Source organism: Rhinolophus hipposideros (genome assembly GCF_964194185.1).
Source record: "Rhinolophus hipposideros genome assembly, chromosome: 9".
Classification (NCBI taxonomy): Eukaryota; Metazoa; Chordata; class Mammalia; order Chiroptera; family Rhinolophidae; genus Rhinolophus; species Rhinolophus hipposideros.
Genome location: NC_138055.1, coordinates 56,851,005 through 56,865,849, shown reverse-complemented (window position 1 = coordinate 56,865,849; position 14,845 = coordinate 56,851,005). Strand labels below are relative to the sequence as shown.

Below are 14,845 nucleotides of genomic sequence, written 5' to 3'. Positions count from 1 at the left end.
TCACCCCTCCCCAAGATAGCAGCACATAACGCAGGGCTCTTTCTGATGCAGTTCCTTTATTCACAAGAAACAGTGTCATTATCAAATTCTTCCCCCAAACATATACAGATTGTATACAGCCCCCAGCCTGTACCTCCTTCCCTGGGCATCCCAGGGGGCTATGGCTCCTCTTCCTGACTTCTCTGGACGGACGCCCCTTAGGAAATGTGGATCTGTGATGAGTAGGATTCCCCACTTTAGGCACTAGAGTTGAGGAATTGTGTCTCCCCAGGCAGGGATTCCAATAAGACACTCATGTTACCCACAGCCATGTTGGGGGGTCCAGAGGGAGGTGAGGTGTGTTCAGAGCTGTCCCCCTGGTCATGGGAAGGGGGAGGGCTCAGCCCCTGGGCTTCATCCAGAATAGCTACAAAGTCCAGCTGAGTGTTGTCGAGATCAAGAGAGTCCAGGGGGTTACACACCTGCCCTTCAGGAGGAGGATACAAGGTAGGACCCCCTCCCAACCTGCCCACTTCAGGGTGGCCACAGCTGGGGTTGGTGCCCCCTGCCTTGAGGGGCCCGTAGCAAGTGGGCAGTGGGGGCAGAAGTCGGGGGGGTGCTGCTGCCCTATGCGAAGCCTTGTTTGTCCCCACTGCAAAATTTTCATGGCATGGCGAAGGAGTGGGATAGGAGCCTGACTTGTGATTGGGCAAGTTGGGTGCAAAGCCCACTCCATATGTGGCCACTGGGGCCTTGGCAGGGCTTGGGATAACCTGGGAACCCCCGAGAAACTTGGGACTCTGATAGAGAGCTTCCTGGACTGGGGGATCTCCCCTGCCCCCACCCTCCCACAGCAGCTCCTGTTGAGACTGAACATAATTACACACGAGCTGAGCCTTGAGCTGTCCCGTGGAGTGAGTGGGGGAATCAAAATCCAGTCCAGGCCTGGATTCGGAAGGAATATAATCAGGGGTTGGCTGGGTATAGGGTCCTGACTGGGGATATTGGGGAGGGGGAGGCTGGGGGTAGTGGGAGAACAGAGGCTGTGGGCGTGGAGGTCCCTCATTGGGGTGGGCATTGAGGCAGGGTGCCAGTCCTGTGGAGTCAGAACCCATTGGACACCCCTGTTCTGGCTTGACCTGCACATGTCCATAATGTTCAAGACGAGGACACTGGCTGTAGGCTCCAGCTGGAGCCTTGGGGCCTGGGTACAGCCCTGAGTGGGAGGTGAACTCACCCCATGTTTCTGGGGTGGGTTCAGGATAGGAGACCTGCTGAGGACAGGGGTTGTGGCCATAGTTGGTGGGTGGACCAGGTCCAAGAGGCAGGGAGCCTGGACCTCTAGCTCCATAAGGCTCAGCTGCTGTACCCTCAGGTCCCCTGTAACCCAGAGTATCAGTAGGTGGGAAGTCCATATAGGGGTTCAGACCACTGCCCATCATGGAGGTCCCAACCTCTGGCTCCTCCCGTAGCCCTCTGGTATCCATGGCGACATTCTCAGTGATGCTGGGGGGCTGTGGTGAGTAGACAGAAGTTGGGAGTTGGGGATCAAAGTTCCGTCCTCCCCCTGCCACAGTGGGGGGCGTGTGGACACAACCCAAGCTCTTGAACCGCTGGACTCTGGCTGGGGCTGGGCGGTCAGCAGCCCGGGCTGGGTCACTGGCCCTCCGAGTAACCCCAACATTGGGGTTATATCCTGGATACTCAGCTCGGCTTCTCCAGGATGGTCCAGGAAGACCCCCAATACAATCCAGGCTGGGTGCTGCAGTGGGTGGGGTACCACTTCCCCTGGCTGAAGCATATTTTGCCCGGAGCAGGTAGTGCTGGGTAGGCGTGAGGCCAGGCAGAGAAGATGCCCCATTCTCTGGTGGGGAGCCAGGGGGGAAAGGGGAGGCCAGGGAGGAGCGGCGGCTGACAGTGTAGGCCGAGCTGACGCTGCTGGAACTGCTGCTGCGGCGGTCAAGAGAAACTGGAGGGCCCAGACGGCGGGACACAGGTGTGCCTGTAAGGGATAGGAAGAAAAGGCAGGGTGGTCAGGGAGCCCCGAGTCTCACTCTGCCTCCCCCATGGGACAACCTTGTCCTGGAATCCCAGGGAGACTCCTTAACTCTAATCACTCAGTTCTGTCTTTTTCTCCCGTTCCCTTTCTACTTCTGTGTCACCAGGGATTCAGGGCTGCTGTGAACAGTTGTACAAGTTGTACACTGCACAACCCGAGGGGATAGCATTCACCTCACAGACTTTGTATCACAACAATTTTCTGGTGGATGGAAGGAAAGTGTCTTAAGGAAGGCGGACATTTTCTAGTGTACAAAGGTGCTATATTGCAGCTCTGAAGGGTAAAGTCCTCCCACCAACCTCAGGGAAGGTCCAGATCTCAGCCCAGCAACCACCCACCATACTCAGGTCTCACCAGTGTGGGTCAAGCTGGGGAGTTTGAGGCCCCGGGGCCCTATTGGCCGGAGTTGATGTAGCTGGTCTAGCCTGAGGTTCTCAAGGCGGCGAAGAGTGGACAGACCAGTGCCAGCAATGCAAGGCCCCTCATCCAAGCTGGACAGGTCCTCCGTGCTGCCCCCTGTATTTCCAGTCATTTCCACACCGCTGTCTGTATTTGCTGCGCTGCCTGCTGGGGAATGGTCACTGCTGCAGGACGACTGAGCCCCAGGGCTTGGCTGTGGCTTCTGTGGGGAAGATGAGGGCTGAGGGCGGTTTCCCCCTTTCCCACAGCTCCCTGAACTTGCTGTTTCAGTGATTGCCAGGGTTGAGGGCGGGCTTACAGGTATAGAGAGGGCTGAGCAGGTGAGGGACAGGGCAAACTGGAAGAGAGACGTTAATGAGAAAAGCCTGGGCTGGAGCACAGACCGCCTGGGCTCAAATTTATCCTCTTAGTTCTATGACCTTGGGCAATTTCCCTATGCTTGAGTTTCCTCATCCAAAAAAGGGGACAATTAGTTCCTTTCTCATGAAGTTGTTGTGAGGAGTACATGAAATTATACATGTAAAAGGCTTAGAACAATACAAAAGTCCTATATAAGAATTTGCTGAACCAATTAAGTAATTACACTAAAATCCCTAGACTTGGGGTAGTGCAAGGAGCAACACTGGGGCAACTGGAGGACTGGCCATAGAAGAGTGATAGGAGGAGATGGATGAATTGAGAAGGGACTAGACAGGTATCAGCAGGGCAGTAGGGTAAGGAGGCAGAGGGTTGCCTAGGTTGTCTCACCATGGCACCCTCTGGCACAGTCAGTCTGCTCTCCTCCCTGACGGGGCCTCCGTCCCGCTCCCTCTTGGGCTCCACTGTGGAAAGAGATGGTGCCCGGGGAAGGGGGCCATCCCCTCGGTGCCGCTTGGTCACATGGGCGTCAGGACCATGCACTGTTTTGACATGTTTCCGGAGCGAGCTGGGATCGGTGTAGCGTTTGGTGCAGCCAGGGAGCTTACACACATACGGCTTCTGTTGAGTAGAGAGTGAAGACAGCAGGCAAAGGGGTGAAAGCAGAAGAATGAAGAAGGAATGGGAAAAAGGGGCATCAAGTGAGGATGGGGGGGCATAAGGGGAGAACACACAGCACCCAAGGAAGTAAGGAGAGTTGGGCCCTTGGAGTAAACCATGAGAGGATCAAGAGGAAGATTAGAAAAACTGACGTCCAGGCCTAGGAAAGATGTCAGGGTGAACCCAAGTCTATGAGGCCTCATAAATTCAGGGGTTGAAGAGACCAGGGGTCTCCTCAAATTAGAATTTTAGGATCTGTTTTATGTTAGCCGTTTGGCTGGTTAGAGGTAGGGGGTGGGATGATAAGTAGACATTTTAGTTTCAGAAAGGCCTTCTCCAGGTGAATTATATGGGTGGGGGGAACTCACCTCTGTGGAGTGGGTGCTGGGCTAAGGGATTTCTTATGGGGGAATCTCCCCAGTAGGTGGCTTCTCAAGTGGGGAAGGTTTCTTGGGGGGGCATTCACCTCATTGGAGTGAGTCCGATTCTGGTGCTTGGCTCGGTCACTGGCATTGCTGAAGGCTTTACTGCAGCCCTCGTGCTCACACATGTATGGCTTCTCACCCGTGTGTGACCGCAGGTGTGTCTTCAGATTTTCGAGGCGTGAGTATGACTTCCGGCACCCCTCAAACTGAGGGATATGGGGGTCAAAGAATAGCTCTCAGACAGAAGGACATGGAATTAGAGGAACCCTAAATCTCAAAAGGGACATACATCAAAGAATATAACTCAAGATGGGAGAGCACTGTGGCTTCAGGAGAATTCCCATGATTAGGGGAGAAGGGCAGGCAAAAGCTGGGGAAACAGAAGTAGCTAGAGACACTCTGCCTGCAGGAACATGGAGCTGAGGCCGTGAGCATCTCCCAGTCAAGCCAGGGCAGGTCTCCCCGCTTGGGGATCTCAGACTGTCTTAGGATGGGGCCGTCGGGGAGTGTCTTCTGTTCTCAGAGCAGGGCTTCTCCATTAGGCAGAGCAGGAGGCGCCATGCCTCGGGCTCAGAGTACTTTCAAGGACCCACAAAAATGTCTTAATTTCTTTTAAAAGCAAGGGAAAAGTTAGCTTTTAGATCCAAGAAAGTGTCCTAATAGATCAATGTTTATCTGCATTCCAACACTCATAAAATACAAATTTTTTTAAATATTTGTTTATGGAAGAAGGGGCCTACAAAGGCATAAGGGCCTAGGGCCCATGAAAGTTATAATGGGGCCCTGCTTTGGTGGGGATCCCCAATTTAGAGAGAGACCCTGAGCTTGGGAAGTGGGTACCTCACCGTGCACTTGTGTGGCTTCTCGCCCGTATGTCTGCGCATGTGGACCACCAGCATGTATTGGGCTTTGAAGGGCCTCAGTTCCCTGGAGCAGCCCCCCCAATGGCACACAAACTCCTTCCGCTCCCCATGGATGTGTTCGCTGTTGATGTGCTGAGAGAGAAGAGGCAGAGGCTTTCCGAGGTTCCCCTATGCTCCAAGACCCAAAACAGACCTTCCCTTTGACCTCCCCTCCCCACCATATTCCTCCAGGGCTCCACCTCACAGGGGACAATGGGGCAGGAAGAGCATCATAGCCCACATCTCAGTTCTTCCAAGTTCGTAAAACACAGCTACCGCTCTTGCGTTTATGACTGTCCAATAGGGCACTCAGCCTGATCGCACAGTGTCCCACCCAGCATGTCCTACAGGCTCCAGTCAGCATTCCTGTTACCCCCTGGGGCTCACATGCACCAGCTGCTCCTGGGAATCAAACTCCTGGCTGCAGCCAGCCCAGCGGCAGTCAGTCTCATACACAGACTCAGGCTCAGGCTTCTCCTCTCTCTCCAGGTCTTCCCGCCCATCAAGCATCCCCAGCAGGGCATCCTAGGGCAGGGGAGGCAATCCCAGGGTCACTTAGGTGACAGTTTTTGTTTCACTCAGGTTCCAGAGATAAAAATCTCCCCCACCCTTACCTGGGTGCCTGTGGAGTTGGGGCTGGACATGTCACCTTCCAAGGGCTCTTCTGGGCACTTGCTGACCAGCATGTCCAGCTCAGACTTCAGCTTCCCCAAGGGAAGAGGTGAGGGTGATGAAGGTAGAAGTGGGCAGAAGGAAGAAGGAGCCCAGCCAGGTCTTCCTGCCCCCACCCAAGCAGCTGGAACCCCTGGGTTTGGGAGAGACTTTCTCCTCAGACTGCACTGATGAACGGGATGGGCTAAAGGTGGGATCTCATTTGGAAGAGTCTGATTCAACCCCCAGGGTGAACCCCAGCTCCTGAGCGCCTTTATTTTTCTGATACTGAAAACTTTTATATTCCCTATCCTTCCTTCATCTTCCCCTTGAAAGTCCTCTCCCCTCCCCACTCAGCTGGGAAATCAGGTGGCAATATGAGGGCTCTCACCTGGCAAGTTGGGAGGGGTCCCCGGGCCTGAGGATGTGTCATCATCCCTCCCTGCGTGGGGTCATGGGGACCACAGGGCTGGACCCCAAAGGAAGGTGAAGTCCCTTTTTGGTGATTCATCTGGTGTGGGAATCCCAGAGCTGGGCTGAGGAGGAGGAAGAGGAAGATGGGAAGCAGTTACTTAGGACTATCACCTCAGAAAGTCTCAGGATTTCTGGGGCCACGTGGAGGGCGTGTGGAAAATGGTATGGGAAATGGCTGAGGCAGTCCTGGGGCAGTACTGAGAAGGGCTCCAACACTTGAAACGAAAAGAATTCAAGTAGGGTGAGATGTTTTGGAGGGCTTGAGGCTTTTAATAGGGTTTGGTAGGATCTTTAGGGCCCTCTTAGCCTGAGGCTGTTTGCACCTCATGGTGCTGATGGAGAGGTGACCATAGGAGCCCCCTGGAGAGGCACAGCGTGAGTTGATGAAGGCCACGAGGGAGCTGGGTGAGGTGCGGATAACTGTCTGCAGGTCCAGGCTGGCATCTGACAGAGGTGAGATGGAGAGAGCCCGCTTCTTGGTCAACTTGACTGCACTCCGGGGAGGAGGAAAGAGTGGGGCTGGGCAGGAAACTGGGGAGATAAATATGGTAAAGGGGCATGTCTCTCCACGCACCCAACCGGGAGTCCTGACCCTCAGCAAAAAAATGACTCTATCTTGCCCTACTGACCCCATCTGTGACCTCTTGATCATGCTCTGACTCCTCACTCCAATCTCCAAGCATTTCCTCTTCCCAGTTCTATCCCCTGTCCTCCCACTTTCTCCCTCAGAACAAGTCCCAGAGGGGCAGAAAGGGAAGAGATGTTTCCTGAGGCCTCACCCTCGGTGCAGCTGTTGGTCTCTCTGGTTGGCCCATAACTGTGGGGGCCAGACATGAGGTTGGCCTGGTGGCAGAAGGGCAGACCGGACAGTCCTAGAAAAGAGAGACAGCTGGGATGGGGGGTGAGAATGGAGGACACACAAACCTTCACCCTGAAACCCCAGGCAAGGGCTGGTCCCATATTCTAAGCCCACATGACATGGGGCCTCAAATCTTCTTGTAGATGGGAAACTGGCATGAGATAGGAAATAGAAGAGGGATTCCTGGGGCAGGGTGAGAGATCTGCCAGTCCTCAAGGCCCGGGAATTGGATTATGCACTAACCTTCTGTCCCCATGCTGGAGGGCCCCTGACTTGGGAGGGGACGGAGACAGCAGGGCTCGCCATAGCTACTGACTGGTGGTGGGGTCATCGGGTTGAACATGGTGTCTCAGAGGAGTGTAGAGACACTGCAGGAGGGGAAGGGAGATCTGCAAGTTATAAAGGTGGGAGGAAATAGGGAAGGTCAGATAACTCAGGCACAGAACACTGGGCAGAGGTTCCCCTGTGCCCCCAGCCTCTCCAAGACATCTGCCTTTGGACATCAGGTTGAAATGAGCATCATTCAGCCAGAGTGAGGATAAAGAGAGAAGTCTCAAAGAGGCAAGGGCAGTCTTGGCGATTTTTGTGGGAATTGGGTAGGAGATTTCCCTGTGTGTGTAGTGGGGTGTTGTGGAGTAATTGTACTTATATGAGCTTCAAGTGACTTTAATACCATACAACCTCTATTTCTTCTTGCTCTGACCATGGGCCAGTTTTGAGGAGTGGGATGGGATCCTCGGATGCAGAGCATCTGACTTCCAGCTCTGGGCTGGCTGTTCTGCCTGAACCCGGTTCCCTTCCCTTCATTTGTTTCTGCCCAGGGACACCTCGCCTACAATCTCTCCAGTGTCCAGTAGAGGGAGCCCTTGCTGCAGCCCAGACGGAGAGGCTGGTGGGGCCGGGAGAGAGCACGACGGATCTGCCCTTTTCTCTAAGTCAGAAAACAGAGTAGAAGGGGATAAGGTTTCCGAGGGGAGCCTCCAGGGTCAGCTGAGTACAAAGGATGAAAGCTGGTGTTATTCTGGGTTTGAATCTGGGCGCCCACTTAACTCTTTTGGTCTGTTTTGGGGGAACAGTAAAAGGACTTTTAGGGAAGGCTTTGGGAGAATAAAAAAACAAAATCATCATCCATTTGAGAGGAGCAGTGAGTGAGGGACGAGAGGGTGCCGCTGTCCGCTTTTCTCCTCAAACTGGTTTTGTTCCACCCCGGGTTTTCCGGTCTCCCGGGAGTGAGGGTGGGGTGGGGCGGGGTAGGGTGGAGAACCACCGGGAGCGGGCCGGCCCGCGTGGTGGGTGATCCCGGGATGCCTGGATTTAGGGTGAGGGCGGGGTAAGACGGGGAGCGCAACCCGGACCCCAGGACCCAGCCCGAGCGTTGCAGCCTGGGCTATACCTTTCCTAACTCTTCCTTTCCTAGCGGAGATCCGGATCCCGCATCCAAGACCTCCCAACTCGACCTTGGCACTATGGGGGGGGGGCACAGCTGGCTGGCAGCTGGATCCGAGGACACATCTCCCGCCTCCTTCCTCTATGACTCACCCAGGGGAAGGAGGCGGGGGCTCGCAAACGACCCCCCAAACGTGCTTGTTCTGTCATCTTTCTGCCCCACTGCCCAGCCGCAGGGGAGCCGCGATGGAAAAGGGGCGACATCTCTACTCGCCCACGCGTGCCACGGCCCACCCACGACTCCCCTTCACACTAGCCAACTTTTCCAACTTCAGTTTTTTCTGGGATGTGGATGAGCGTGCAGGATGGGGCAGGGAGCCCTAGGGTTTCTCGGCTGGACCCCTGAATCATCTTCTGTGTCTCCCAATTTTCCAGAGTCCCCCTCGTACCCCCGCTCCCCAACTCCCCGAAGTCGGCCCCGCCCTCCTCCAGGTCCCGCCTTCCCCGCCCCCGTGCCTCCTCGGCCCACCCAAGTAGCCGCCGCAGGCTCTGGCTGCAGACGGCTCCGCTTCCCCCGCCCGCCCCGGGAGCCTAGTCGAGCGAGCCGAAGTGAAGCGGGGGGTTGGGGGGGTGTTGAGAGGCGGGACAAATTTTTCCCTCCTCCCCTCAGTGCATCCAGAAAGCTGGTAGTGGTGCGCGCGCCGGGGGTGGGGGTGGGGGGGTACTGTTGAAGAGTGGTGGGTCCCGGTGGCGGGGCAGAAAAGAAAGAAGAATCCAGAAACTGTAGGAAAAGTGACTGGGTAAATAAGGTGTGTTTGGGGAGGGAAGCGGTCAGGGCACCTTAGGCTCCTGGGTATCCTAGTTGGCTTCCCAAGGGTTAACCTCTGCAGACCCCCGGGAACCCCCTTAGTGACGTCAAGGGCGGGGTCTGTGCCGCCTAGCAGGGGATGCCGAGGAGGTAATGGGGGGGTCTGGACCCCGCCCCCCTAGGGAAAACCACCTTAACTCCGGCCCTTACTACTCGCCAGGGAAATCGCCCCGCCTTCTTCCTCTACTGGACCGTAAAGACTTATCCTATGAAGACCCCAGTTCTCCAGCCCCCTAAAACCTTCAGTCCTCAGTCTCTATGGGATCCCCTTTCCTTAATCCTGTCCCCAAAGCTAGCTGCCCAGGGCGGATTGTTTCGGGGTCACGGGGCCTGAAAGAGGCTTCAGAGCGGGGAGCAAGGGCAGGCAGGGTGGTCTGAGTCAGAGGAGGGGCCTCGGTCCCCAGCTCCTGTTTGGGAGGGGGCCAACGAGGATGCAGAGGCAGGCAGTGGCCGGCGGTCCCGCCCAGTCCCAGTAGGGGTCTCCCTGTAGCTGGTCCCAGCTGCCCTGGTGGTCCTGAGGTCAGAGGGTCAAGACTAGGCCTCCTCGGCTCCTCCTTAGCACCCTGACCACAGCCCTAGGGACTCAGGAGTCCAAATTCCTTGAGGAGTCGCTCTAGGGCCTAAAGTTGACACTCCAGTCCCCTTCCTTGTCCAGAAGACACTCCTTTCCCCCAAAACACATGCACCAGCAAGCACATCTGTCATAAGGCAGATCAGGGGTTCAAGCCCAGCCGCCCCCCAGTGATTTTGTCGCCTCATACACACCCATCCCCTCCCCACCTAGGGTTCTCTCCTTAGCTGTCCCTCCTTTCAGAAACACTGACATCTTCCTGCCGGCGCTCAGAGACACACCTGGAGTTCCCTGTCTACCACGCAGACCTCCAGCTAGCCGTCCCTCCAGCCTCTTCATCCCAACCTCATGAAAGTGAGATGTTTCTAATGTATGGGAGAGGCGGAGACAGACAAAGAGATCCACGGTTGCCTGAGACAGAGACACACAGACTGTCAGAAGAAAAAAAAGATACAGAGAAAGGGAGACATAAATGAAAAAATTCTCCAAACTTTCTAATATCTCACCCCAGGCTCTCCCATCCCATTTTGCCTCTGTGCCCCACTTCTCCCTCTTGGCTGGGCAGAGTCCCTCGCAAGCAGAGCATCCCTTCAGGCCCCCTCCCCCACAGCTCCCAGGTGGTCCCCCGCCTGCCCCCCTCTCACCTCCGTCTGGGCGCAGGGCTCGGGATGCGCGGTCCAGGGCTGGAGTCTGGGCTGGGGGGTGTGCGGTGGGGAGGGGGGGCGGACAGAGCCACGGTAGCGCAGCCTCGGTGCCACCCCCACCCCCCCTAACCTGGCCCCCAGCCCTCCCGCCGGCCCAGCCCTACGGGCCGCAAGCCGGGACCACCCGCGAGAAGCGCAAACTTTTTTTTCCCTTCTGCAAAAACTTTTTCTCGCTCTAGCCGCTGGCGCGCCGCCGCTCTTCCCGCTCGCCCCTCACCTCCCTCCTATTTCCCTCCCTCTTGCTGTTCTGGAGGATGAGGCGGGGTAGCTGGAAGCGAGAGAGGGGGTGTCGGGCTTATTGCACCCCCAGGACCCCCAGGATCCTCCCCCTCCCTTGAGGGACCCTAGGCTGCCTAACCGCCCCCCCCCCCCGCAGAACACGCTGCTAGTGGTGGGCAGTAAATCCCGGTATGGATCTTTGGATCGGCTGCCCACGAAGAGGCCCTGAACCAGAGCCAGAAAAAACAGATTGAGAAATATATTGGGGGCGGGGCGGGGGGCGACGAAAAAGTTTATCCCAGAAAGATAATGTTGGAGGTAAGGTCGTCGACTTTGGTTAGTGCTATTCCGCAGACTTGTAGTTTATCAGCCTGGCTCACTCTTTGGATGATGAATACAAGAAGCGGGTTGGGGTTTGGTGGAAAACAGGATTGGGGCAGAGTTGGGTTGGGGGTCCCTGGGCGAAAGGTGAGGGGTCTACGGAACATAAAAGTGAGGAACAGCGGCTGAGGCTCTTGGTACAGAGTGTGTTTTCACAAGGTTACTAAGGAACCCAAGCACCGAGGCGCTGTTCCGGAGTAACCCGGGTTCTCCTTGGTCTCGAAGTTCTGGAGACTGCGGCCACCTCCGCACCTCTGCGCTGCCCACTCTTTCTGCTCTTCTAGGCCGTCTGCTCCCTCTGCTGGCCTTTTTGGCACATGACACCCTCTAGGAACCTGGAGGCAGAGGAGACTGGAGGAGCTAAAAGGAGTTGGCTTTACAGGTCCCCTCACCAAAGCCCAGTTAGGAGCCCAGGGAAGGCGCTTGTATGAGCCCAAAGAGACGGAGGGGCACACCGGCGAGGCTGCTAGTGCAGAGCACTAGTGTCTGATAGTAGAATGCCCGGTCCCTTTGGATTTGTGTCGCCATGGTGACCGGATGCAGGGGAAGGGGCAGCTATTTTAGTCTCCCTGACCTTTCTTTATGAGAAAGGGGAGAAAGCATGGTGGGGGAAAGGAGTCCCTTCCTTTTCCGTCACCCCTCAGACAGACCTCCCACATCCTAGTTCCGCTTCCAAGAAGCACCTCCTTGGGTCTAGAAGGGTCAGTAGGTTAACTGTTCAATCTGGGAGTCAAGGGGAAAAGGTGAAACTAGGAAGAGGTTGGGGCCAGACAAATATAGATAGTAGCTGTGAGGGACAGATAAGGAGCCCTATTTGAGCCTCCTCCTCACATGACTTTGACCCAGATGCCAGTTATACCCAACGGGCCACGCAAGACCAATGGTCACTGGAGAAAAAGGGACCCTACACATGTTCCTGTCTCAGCCATGTGTCCTCTCTTCCAGGGGAGTTCTTTTAGATACATTGCGTTCTCCTCCCACCCAGCTCTCTAGATCAGCGATTCTCAAACATTTTTGTTTCAGGACCCCTTTGTATTCTTAAAAATTATTGAGCTTTTGTTTATATGGTTTATATTAGTTTACCATATTAGAAGTTAAAACTGAAAAAAAGTTTGTGACCCAAGAATACACAAGCACACATCCCATTAAAAATGATGTCAGAAAGATGACGTAATCATGTCACACAGCCTCTGGAAAACTCCACTGTACACTTTTGAGATAATGAAAATTTAAAAAGGGAAATAACATCTAAGTATTATTATGAAAATATTTTTGACCTTGTGGACACCCCTGAAAGGATCTAGGGACCGCCCAGGGGTCCCCAGATCACACCTTGAGAACCATTGCTCTAGACCATCATCCCAGCCCACCTTTATGATTCACACTTACTGATTTTTTTCACATTTTTAATAGGAAAGTATAAAAGTTTGTCTCCCCAGTGGGTCCTTGCCCCTGCAGGGAAAAACCAAGAAATTTCTCAGGCTCAGCACCCCTCTCTCCTGACTTCTATTTCTGGGGCTCTCCTAAACACCTTCCCTCAACCCATTTCCCATTTCCCTCCTGACCTTCCCTTAAAGCACCTCAACAGTTCCACCCTTGGCCAGCCTGTTTCCCCTGTCCCAAACCTGCTGGGCCCTCAGTCTGCTTCTTCCTTCCCTCACTTGAAGACTTTCTCTTCTTGGGAGAGACTAAGTCATTTTTCTCAGCCTTCTCCTTCCCTCCCTCCCTCTCCCTCTCCCTCCCTCACCTCTGCCATTTTCTCATAGAACTTAGAGTAGGAAATCATGCTTTCTGGGTAGATTCCTTCAGAGGACACACTTTTCCCATATCCCCACACATCAACCAGCCTGGAATAGACCACAATTTGGACAAGAAAGTGCCCATTTGGGTCCCATAGGGGTCAACCCAGTCATACTGCCAGGTGTCCCACTGGGTTGGGGGGTTGCAGATCAGGAATCTGATGCCTCCAGCCACAGATGCCTTTTGCCTGGGAACCCCCAACTTGATCTCTGTACTGCAAACCCCCAGGTCCTCTTGCTAGCTGCAGCCACAGGCCTCTACCACCATATCTGGTACATCTGTCTTGACCACATTGCCATTTCGGTCCAGGTAGAGGAGAGAGAGAGGCCTTCGGGCAGTAGGGACACAGCAGGAGGTACCCAAGGGCCAAGGGTTGTTGGCTTTGAGGAGGCTGAAGACAGCAGAATGGAAGGAGGCAGCAATGCCGGGGCTGCCAGCCAGGTGGGGAGGACACTGTCCACTGCAGTAATTCAGCTGGTACCCTTCAGGCTGCAGGATCCAGTCCTGCCATCCCAGTTCCTGGAAGTCTACATAATAGTCTCGCCTACAACATAAGGGGGTCTCAGGCTCACACGTCAGGGTCCTCCTCCTGGTCCGGCCTGTTCCAGGCTCATTGGACTGGATCTTAAGCTCCAGGAAGGGCCGCTGGTCTCCGGCTGTGTCCAGGAGTCTCCGAGGTTGTCCAGCAGTCGTGCTGTTGCCTTCTAGGGGTCTGCAGTCCAACTGGAGTTTCAGCACACGAGACTCGTCACACCTCAAGCCACTAGAGGGCAGAGTCAGGGCGTGCCAGCCAGGAGTTGTCATATGGTGTTCAGCCAAGAGGGCGCGGGCCCCTCGGCACTTCCTCCGTGGGCCCCATCGGAAGATCCTCAAGTGCAGAGTACCAGGAAGGGTGGGGAGCACGTGCAGCCACAGGCGCGCGTGGTGCAGGTGGTGGGACTGGGGAGTGGGCAGGTGGAAGATGAGCATGGAGCTGCAGGGTGACGTGGAGAAGTCTGCCAGAGAGACGGAGAAAGGACTGAGGGCATTAGCAGAGATGGAGCTCTCCTCTGAGACTCCCACAAGCCTGCCCATGCTCTCCCTAGCACCCACCTTTCGAGGAAACAGGGACTGCCTTTCGTCCTCCACAACCAGTTCCTGCCCCAACACCTCCTCTTCCTCCCACAGCCAGCTCTGTCTGCCTTTTCTGTCAGTCTCCCTTTTTGCCTCCCTATCCCTGTCTGCTGTCTGTTTGTCTCTCCCTCACCCACCTGTGGTGGTAGCAAAGCTGATGACCTCTTCCCCATTAGCTGGAGCCACACTTCCCTGCTGTAGTCTCCGGAGAGCTCTGGTCAGTGCTGCCTGGGGTGGAGGATTAGTTATTCTGGGACGACTGGTCAGGTGTAGCCTCTCCAGGATTTGCTGCTTGGCTAGCTCCAAGACCAGAGCTCGTTCTGCTTGAGGCGCCAGTGTGGGGCCCCCACAGGAGGGACACACAGACCTTGCTCCATGCACCCACACCAGTGCCCACAGCAGCACCAGCCAGAACTGGACATCAGGTAGTTCCATGTTCCTGGTGAATGGCCCTGGGTCTGGGCAAGAGCCTTAGATGTCAGTTGCTCCTTCTATTGAGTGATTTTGTGGAGGCCAATGAGGGCACAGCAGCAGCAGACACCAGTGCCACACCTACCCTTAGCCAATGGTAGAGCCACCTGTCTTCTATTGCTGGGGACTCAGGAAGGCAGAAGGTGGATGGTCCGATGGGTAGCTGTGTTTAGCACAATCTGCCAGTTTGACCCTCACAGCTCATGTCTGGTTACCGACGGGCCTCTTTAGAGCCGGCAGCCTGGTGCTCCCTCACCTCGTGGTCAGCCAGCAGACCTACCCTCTGAGCCCCAGATTGGCCAGCTGTGCTGCCCATCAAGCCCCTACAGGGGGTGGACGTTCCCCCCTGGAGCTCCGGTTTCACCATCTGGCCCTGGTCACTGAGCTTAAGGTAGGGGTATGGGGGTGGGGGGGCAATGTGGACACGCATGATGCAAGAAAGAGGATGATTTCACATGCTCAGTCCCCAAGGTCTGGGACTTGGGGGAGGGAATTCTATATAGCAAGGTGGGGAAGGGCAATTTCCCCCCATCCCTCCAGCCTTTA

General features: G+C 55.5%; 2 protein-coding genes across 2 annotated transcripts; both read right to left on the bottom strand.

Annotated features, from left to right (window-relative positions):
- Nucleotides 1–42: 42 nt before the first annotated feature.
- GLI1 (GLI family zinc finger 1) lies at nt 43–10,017 on the bottom strand. Its single transcript, XM_081059032.1, has 12 exons — nt 9,893–10,017; nt 7,030–7,154; nt 6,707–6,799; nt 6,251–6,458; nt 5,845–5,989; nt 5,417–5,506; nt 5,190–5,327; nt 4,746–4,895; nt 3,942–4,106; nt 3,206–3,436; nt 2,393–2,660; nt 43–1,981 (listed from the first exon to the last, which is right to left on the bottom strand). Exons 2-12 carry the CDS (start codon nt 7,127–7,129, stop codon nt 237–239), a joined length of 3,333 nt encoding a protein of 1,110 aa, XP_080915158.1. The 5' UTR covers nt 7,130–7,154; nt 9,893–10,017; the 3' UTR covers nt 43–236.
- Nucleotides 10,018–12,314: 2,297 nt separating this feature from the next.
- Nucleotides 12,315–14,502, bottom strand: INHBE (inhibin subunit beta E). The gene is made up of 2 exons (XM_081059033.1): nt 13,966–14,502; nt 12,315–13,710 (listed from the first exon to the last, which is right to left on the bottom strand). The coding sequence occupies exons 1-2, from the start codon at nt 14,261–14,263 to the stop codon at nt 12,953–12,955; spliced, it is 1,056 nt and encodes a 351-aa protein (XP_080915159.1). The 5' UTR covers nt 14,264–14,502; the 3' UTR covers nt 12,315–12,952.
- Nucleotides 14,503–14,845: the final 343 nt, after the last annotated feature.